The sequence below is a fragment of the Egretta garzetta genome, unplaced genomic scaffold (genome assembly GCF_000687185.1).
Source record: "Egretta garzetta isolate BGI_Z169 unplaced genomic scaffold, ASM68718v1 scaffold766, whole genome shotgun sequence".
NCBI lineage: Eukaryota > Metazoa > Chordata > Aves > Pelecaniformes > Ardeidae > Egretta > Egretta garzetta.
In genome coordinates, this window is record NW_009260030.1 from 216,441 (window position 1) to 224,811 (window position 8,371).

At 47.4% G+C, this 8,371-nt stretch overlaps 1 protein-coding gene across 1 annotated transcript in view; it reads right to left on the reverse strand.

Moving 5' to 3' along the window:
• INPP5A (inositol polyphosphate-5-phosphatase A) overlaps nt 1–8,371 on the reverse strand; it is a 111,718-nt gene that overhangs the window by 4,568 nt on the left and 98,779 nt on the right. The window contains exon 9 of the mRNA XM_009641035.2: nt 1,600–1,711. Coding sequence (XP_009639330.2) covers nt 1,600–1,711 — 112 coding nt within the window. The remainder of the gene's footprint in view (nt 1–1,599; nt 1,712–8,371) is intronic.

An 8,371-nucleotide genomic window follows, 5' to 3' on the forward strand; every position in this document is an offset into this window, starting at 1 on the left:
CCAAGTACTATCGGTAATATTTTGCATAAAGTCTCACTTTTTCATATGATATTTCCACATAAGAAGATCAAATAACATTGATTTTGACATTACTATTTTACTATAAATGCTAATCACGCATGAGATAAATAACCCTGGTGAGAGAGAGAAACAAGGTTATAAACTTCAGGAAAGGAAGTTCAAAGGGTTTCATTACTTTAAACAGACCAAAAAAAGCCATGAAGCTATAGAGTATGGATTTATTTGCAGAGATGATTTTCTGCAACTTGCTCCCATTCCACTGAATCAGTTATAGAGGAGCAGACAGAGACGTGACGCTGGGCAGTTCTGGGTTTGGGAAGTCTGTTACGTACAAGACGGTCGTACAGCCTGGCCAGCAAAGCAACCTCAATGCCACCGTGCTGGGAAGCCACAGCACGTCCCCTCCTGCAGCGCACTCCTGGCCACGGCTCCACGGCTAGTGCAGCAGGGAAACTTTAGCTCCGAGCAGAAAGGCACGGGTCAGACCACCCCATACCATACACCCATTTCCAGATGTGTTCTCAGTCCCTTAGAACGACGGATAGCCAGCGTAAACAGGATGGCTCTCTGGTGGCCACGAACAAGCATGCAGGGAAAACCAGAAGCAGCGTAGGCTGGCGTGCCTGGCTGGCTGACCTGCTTCAGTCTGGCCAAGGGAAGGAGGAGAGCGGAGCGGAGTATGGGGTAGCAAGAGAAAACGAGAGGGAAGGAAAACCGGACGGCTCCTGAACTACCTTCACGTCATCTACCATTGGGTAGAGCATCACCAGGTTCACCTTACCTCTACACACTGAAATCCCAAGAGGAACTGTATGTTCCAGGAATGTCACACAACCGTATTGTTAAAGCTCTAATGGAATGTCTGAATGTAGGCACTTGACTGGTGTACCAAAGCTAGGAGCCTGCCTGCTGGAGCCTCTGCCCGCGTTCGGGGGACAGTGACAGGAGATCTGGCCCCTCTAGGATCTGATACATCCTTGGGAAACCCAGTTCTCACCATCAGCAACAGAGGAAACCTAAATCTGCCACGCTTGTAACGTGGGTACCTCCAGCTGTTTTTATTTCGATAGCATTGCTGCCCCGGCAGCAGCCACTCCTAGCGACTCCGCCTGCGTCTGCGCCGAATCCCTGGCAGGGGCAGCACCGCTCCTCACGTTACTGTGTAGGGGGCTGGACTGGGGGGCTGATGGAGGTGTTTGGGGTTCTGTTACTCTGTTTTAAAGTAGGCACAGTTTCCCAGTCCGGTTCACAAACATCCCAGTGCAGCACTGACACGTACAGAAGCAGCACAGGAGAGGCAGCAGCCAGGCAGTGCTCAGGTATCAGAAGCAGCACGTGTGAAACCTCGTGCTCTGGTAACTGCCAGCGGGTTAGCTGGGACAAACCCACGCTCTCGGGTGGAAAGCACTGGAGGCACAGCAGATTATTATTGCCATGGTATGCTGTCTCCAGCTTGGCGAGCGTTTGCTGCAGGCAACTGAAAATTCAAGGACAAGCAGAGGTCTATCAGCCCTACCTACCTTTGCTGAAGATAAACACAAGGCGGAGGCAGCGGGGTGGCTGCAGGTCCGTACTTACTTTCAAAATGAGCTCCTTGGCTGAGTGGGACATCAGGATTCTGTCGCACCAGGCTGGACACCTCGTATTCATGTACTGCTTTCCCTGGCTGGAGTCCTCGCTGTACGGGTAACTGCAAACGAATCACAATCGCCACCATCAGCAACTTCCTGCAAAGCAGCCTGAAACCTCTGGCTCAAACGACCACACGCATTAAAAAATTTAACTGGCAAAAAGCAGCTTTTTTAGATACCTCTCGTACTTCAAAATTCAACTTTCTTTTCTCCTCCCTCTTTGTGTGCTCTTTATTTCCCTTCTCATACCCACAACCCATGCTAAGGCCAACATGCTAAGGCACGTGCAGTTTCAAAACTCCCACCTCCGTTTTTGCACGTGAGAGTGTTTAAGGACAGCGGACTATCGATCTGTGTGCAAGTAGGAAAATCAACAGCTCGGGTACAGAGGAGGCTGATGGCTGTGGCTATGGAACACGAATAGGCAGAAGATGAACAAGGAAACCTGGGGGAAAAAAGGTTCATCTCATGGGATTTCCGTGTGTGGTTCTCTCAAGGAGACCTCCCCAGCAATAACTGAACAGAAAACAGGGTCCAGAGCACTGGGACCTCTGCAGCTGCGCACAAACCCCACCTGTACGGATTCTCTCAGCCTGACAGAAAGGCAGAGAGGACAAAAACCCCATTTTTTCCAGGGGATTTCTTCAGGACCAAGGAATTAGGCATGTGGTTTAAGGAGAACGATGCTGACTACATGAGATTCTGTACCTTTATAGGAAATCACCTTAACAAAAAGGCAATTATTTTGTACAGACATCTGGAATAGAAGCTGATTAAATGGTAGTTTTGCGGTGGGGTCATTGTCAGTGTGCTAGGGGATCTCCTGTGTAGTCTAACTTAGCTTTAGAAGGCAACAGAAAGTGTTTATTTTAACCTACAGAACAGCCTGAAGTAGCTTAACCCAGCCTGCCCGCGTGAGCCCCCAGGCTGGAGCCCTCCGAAGCCCCCGAAGCGGCAGCCTCTGGTTCAGCTGGCCGAGGCCCAAGTTTTCCTTGTTTTATCCAAATGTTCTCCCTAGTTTAATACGACAGAACTTCGAACCTGATGATGGCTCATCGTGCTTCAAGGCCCAGCGTTTCCCCATATCCTTCTCAAAATGGCAGGGCTAAGTAGCCACAGCGGGGTTTTGGAGAAATCCAGGCTCAGTTTCTCGAATATTTGGGCCTGAATGAATTGAAGTTTGACCTTGATAAAAGTCTTTATCTAAAAAGCATAAGGCTGGTGCGTATTATCTACGTATGTATGTGTGGCTGTATTTAGAATTACGTTTGCATTTTATTCTGCTCATCGCTGAATTCATCAAGTAAATACTGAGGTTTCACAGTATGTGTGTTAAAATAACATTTCTGGTACTGTAACAAAAGGGTTTGCATGCTTGAGGAGAAACTTATTTACCACCCTACTTGGTGTGATACTCTGAAGCTGCGACACGCAGCGCTCTGCCAAATGGGTTCCAAGCTGCACTGCCATTACAAAGATTAGCCGTGGCAAGCATCCAGGAGAGGCGTGCTGAGCCTACTGGAACAAACCAGCGATCTCAGTACCTTTTCCACCTCATCAAACCTAACAAGACTCATTTTCAAAACATATTATGAGAATTCAATTTGCTGCTTCACTGACAGACAGAAGTACAGCTTATTCCTGAGTGCCTGTGACATGCCTCGATGATGTAATACCGTTGGTCGGAGACGCTCTTTGTCTGCAATTTAAGGGTTGGCTTTTCCTGGTAACCCCTTTCCTTAGTGACTCCAGAGCCCCACATAACTGAAGCTACTTTTTATGACATAAGGTACGAGAATCAATCACCTCCCATATAATCCTCCCCTTTACAGCATTAACTACATGGCTTTTAAAGTACGATGTTCGGTACCTGGAATGATCTGTTACTGCTACGTGTTAGAGCATTCCATCCGAGAGCCTATATTCTGCGAAATGGTATTTATCAATTTGCTTTATTGATCTTAACGTTTTCACAGGGTGAAAACTTCTGCCAATTTTTCAAGGTCTTTAGCGCTGATCACCCAGTCAAGAAGTTACTGTGGTTTACAAAGGCCTCTGACAAATCAGATCTCTAATGGCTGGGGCAGAGATGAAAAAAAATGCCGCAAAAGTTATCCAGGCAAAATGATCCGTAGGTAGTAATTTAACACAATAAAGTGGGGCGAGCTCTTCTTCTTAGAAGGCAGCATCCCTCCCTCAGGCCAGCAGCGCGGAAGCGTTCCGTGGGGCCGCACTCCGACGAGCAGGGCTCCCCTCCCCACCACCGCCTCCTCGCCTCGCACAACTTTCACTCCCCGTGAAATGCTGACACAGGCACAGTAAAAAACCCCAACTAGATACACCCCCCCAAAATAAGGAGCGCTGTTTGCTCTCCTCCTGCATGCTCTGGAAGGGTTGCCAATACTTTGGAATAAGCAGGCTGCTTTTATAGATGGGCTCAAAAAGTGATCGTAGCTAAACATGACTCCAAATTGCTGGGAGGGATTCTTTTTTCGTGACTTAGCAGGTTTTGGGGACAGGATAGTTTAGTTTATGATGTGCCATTTATCTTAAATAGTATCTTTGCAAATGAAGGCTCTGTTAGAGGTTTCTGGAGTAAGACTGTCACTGAAGAAATTTTCATGAAACAGTGTTGAATTTATTCTATTCCAGAATAAAACTTCTTAAACAACTCCAGTAGTCGTCTCCATCATCCCGTTCCGTGGTTAAATGAACGAGTGGAATGAAAATAGTGCAACTGCTTCCAGAACTGGGTCATCACCTTGTGCCCTCTGAAGCTTTTACTTGGTTGGAGCATCCATATGGGTTTCCTCCCCTGTGGATGCTCTGGTGTCTTACATGATGTTGTTACCTTGTTCAGGTGCCTTCCCACCAGCTGATGGGATCTAAAATCACAGAATCATTAAGGTTGGACAAACCCTCCAAGATCATCAACGACCAGTCAACAGAAGCAACTGAAAGAGGAGGCAGACCCATGCATAAGCACTTCAGGAAGACGGGCTGATGATTCTGGTGCTGCCGTAGCAGAACCCCCTTGTGAAAATCAAAAGGCACAAGGAAAACTCCCACAGCCTCAGAACTGCCACACACAAAAGCTCTCCATTTCAGTCTGGTACACAACATCTGTCACCAGAATGCAGGCTTGGGGTCTGCTCCTGCGCTCCCTGCAAGCACATGTCTCCCGAAGCTGGCAAACCTGGTCCCAGAACCATGAAGGCCGACAGAACAACTAACAGGGGAGCGTGAAAAAAGCAGTACATGAAGTCACGCCGCTCCTTTTGCTTCTTCCAATACAGCAGCTGCCCAGGTAGCACAGCCCCGTGGTCGTACACTCCCACCGACTGCGATGGGCTACGCGGGGTACAAGCCTGCAGATGCACACTGCCATTGACTGTTAACTCCTTGCTCTCTCTGGGGTGGCTTCACGATCTATCTCCTCTTTTCCTTCCTTTCAACCCCACTTCTCACCCGCTTCCTTGAAATAAAGCAGAAATAGTCTCTTTTAAAGAATAACACAAACTTACATTTGTGTGCACGCAAGAAGCAGAACTGTTCTTGTAATACACAACTCCCAGAAGACGCTAATGTCAGATTGTTTGCTGTCAGGGGCACTAAAATAGCTTCGTTTTGCTGATTTCTCTAGCCTCTTCTAACACACCCATTCCAGGCAAGTAAGGAACTCACAGTTCTTAATTCAAAACTCCATTAATCATTGTAGTTAACAGATTTTGTGATCTATGAATTGTATAAACAGTTACAGGCTTGATAAAAACAACTGCAGATTTGATAAAAATGATCTTAAGAACTCTACACCAAATAATCAAAGGTTAAAAATCCCAGTATTAGCCTCCCAAAGGGTCAGATGCCACCTTCCTGTGCGTGCATGATGGGTCTTGACCACCAGGACTGTGACTGTGGCAGGGAAAAAGGGAGAATCAGCTCTCCCAGTTCCATCACCGGACAGGGAAGAACGTCTTTCTTTCCCCTTTCAGCAGCGTTCTGCCTCAGTCACAACCCGTTGTCTGCAACGTACAGAAACAGCGACCTGGAGGATGAATAGCGAGCGCGCGTGTAAAAATGACGACAGAACAGATACAGGCCTCTAGGTACCGCTGGAACATAAACGATAAACAGATACAATGCTCACACCTATAGGTGCTATAGGTAAGACTGCACACACTTCTTTAGTATTCAGTATGGTTACTTGTTTTTACATGTACTATATGACATATATTTAAAAACACAAATGGAGAAATGAGGAATTCCATGCGGAACAACTTTTCTGCCCTGTTTAGAACAGTGGCAAATTTGAAATTTAGGAGCTTAACCCCTCATGTTAGCTGAGTAACTAACAGCCCAAATGGTCTGCTGCTCCCCGAGTACGCCAGCCAGCCTAGGTATGCAGAATGAACTTGGACTGTACGTGCCTCTGGATGAAGGGCAGGCAGGTGGTTCTGGAGCTGGAACATCCATGCGAGAAGCTTTATGATTTATCTCCAGTTGTTCAGGATTTATTTGTTCTCAGAATGCTCCTCCTCGCATCGCCTCCACCTCGCTTCACAAACTTCTGTTTCATTTACACTCATCTTATTTGACCAGAAGGATTACTGTGAGGTGGGCTTTCACAATAAAACTCCCAAAAGGCACTAATTAAAGCAACATGATTAATATAATGCTCAATGTTGTCAAAATTGAACTGAACATTCTGAGGAATTGTTAACGAACTCCATTAATAAGGAACAGGCTCTCCAATGACCTCCTGGTATTGCAGTTCATAAGGACGAGAGCTACCTGGCAGTCGTTTGGGGAAAATGAACCATCGAGAGCATCGGTAACATCACTGCTACTGCTGCTGCCGACAGGTGTTGTCCAAGATGACTGGGCACCTCTGCAAACATCCTCCCTGCGGGGTGAGGAGCCTTCTGACTCAAACACCGTCCCACCAGCAGTGTCTTACCTCGAAACGCAAGCCAGCAATACTGTGGATATAAACGCCTCCTTAACCGGCATTTCCAGTCGGGAAAAATGCTCCTGACGAACTCTTCTCTCGTGTGAGAATGGATGAAATGCGTTACTGAGGTGGGTGAGATGTCCCTTCTAACAACGACTTCCCTCGGGAGCGCTGTCGCCTCTCGAAGCTGCCTGCCCCACGCGGTTCTGCCTTCCGGCTCGCTTCGGCCACGGTGAGCACGGCGCCGGCGCCCTGCTGCTGACAACGCACCTTGGCGTCGCTGCAGGGATCGCCACGACACCCGCCAGGGACGGCGGGGCAGTTCAAGCCGTGGAGTCTTTTTTAGTACAGTCTAGGTCGTTGTGAAACATCACGCATCCTACGTCTGGATTCACACGCAGATGCTTAGGCAAACCTTTACGGTGTCTCAGGAGTGGAAATGCCTCCTGTTCAAAGCCCACTTCTTCTCATCTATGAATTGCCCCTGCATTTTATCTCACTAAATTGTACCTAATACAAAAGATTTGGGATGGGATGGAATTACACATCAAGCATTGATGAAAACCGAGCTCTTTATGAGAAGAGCTGAGGCGCAGCTGTGATTTGGTCTGTCTTACTTCTGAGCTCAGGTATGAGTCCTTGCCTTTACTAAACTAAACACCTTTAAGTCTTTCTATTTACATATGATATTGAGAGAGAACTTCAAAAGGGGAAAAATCTCAATCATTTCTCATCAGAAAACTGTTTACTATTTTCGTATTTGTAGGAAAGTGTTGGACCAATTTATTTTTAGCTCTGACACACTTTCAGATGGTCTAAGATGCTTCCACCAGAAGCAAGGGCAGTGAATGCAGGCTGCCAGTTCAAGCTTCGGTGAGAGCTGCTACACGAGTGGGATCTCAATAAAATGCCATTTGACCAAAGTGTGACATCAAAGTTTTGTCAGCGTCCAGATCGTCAGCCGCTTCCTCCAAACTGAATTGCCATTTTTGCATTTCCTTCATTTTGAAAGGGAGATTTGGGTTCCCTACTTCTCTTCCTAAAAAATGACCCTGTGTAATTTATCTTCATATGCTCATCTGAGGCAGCCGATAGCTAAGCTAAGCAATAAGGCACGTTGCTGTTTGAATTAAATTAGCTGCTTCATGTGCACCCCAACACTAACAAGCCTTGCTGACGTGCTGCGGAGCTAACTGGCCATGATGTGCGTCTCACTCAAGCCAAATCAGGAGGGCAAACACAGCCCTGCAAACACGGCAGTTAAAGCACAATGCGTTCAACAGCTGCTGCTTGCAAGGGCTACACTAACACCATGGTGATCACACCAACCGCCGAAGGTGGCAATAAAACGGGGGTCACCGGGCGATCCGGCAGCAAGGGGTAGGAAGGGTAAACAGGACTCAAGCCGTGACTCCGGGCACAACACAGACCGGGAAGGGTAATGATGCGATGGTTTTCTCAGAATCTCTTTTTATGGATTTATGCCAGGCAGTTATTGCTTTTTGGCTTAACATACTTCTTTGGAAAATACCTGTCTATAACATGCTTCAGGGTTAGCGTTCCTGCATCACCAGGGTAACTCTGGATCGTTCCCGGTTAAAAAAAAACCCAGAGCCCCCTTCTTTTTCCAGCGAGCAACAACTGGCCCTTTACTTTCCTCCCAGAAAGCTCCCCGTGCAGAAAATAGAATCACAGACTCAGAATGGTTTGGGTGGGCAAAGCCCTTTAAGCTCCCCCAGCCCAACCGCTCCCCTACCCCTGCCATCCC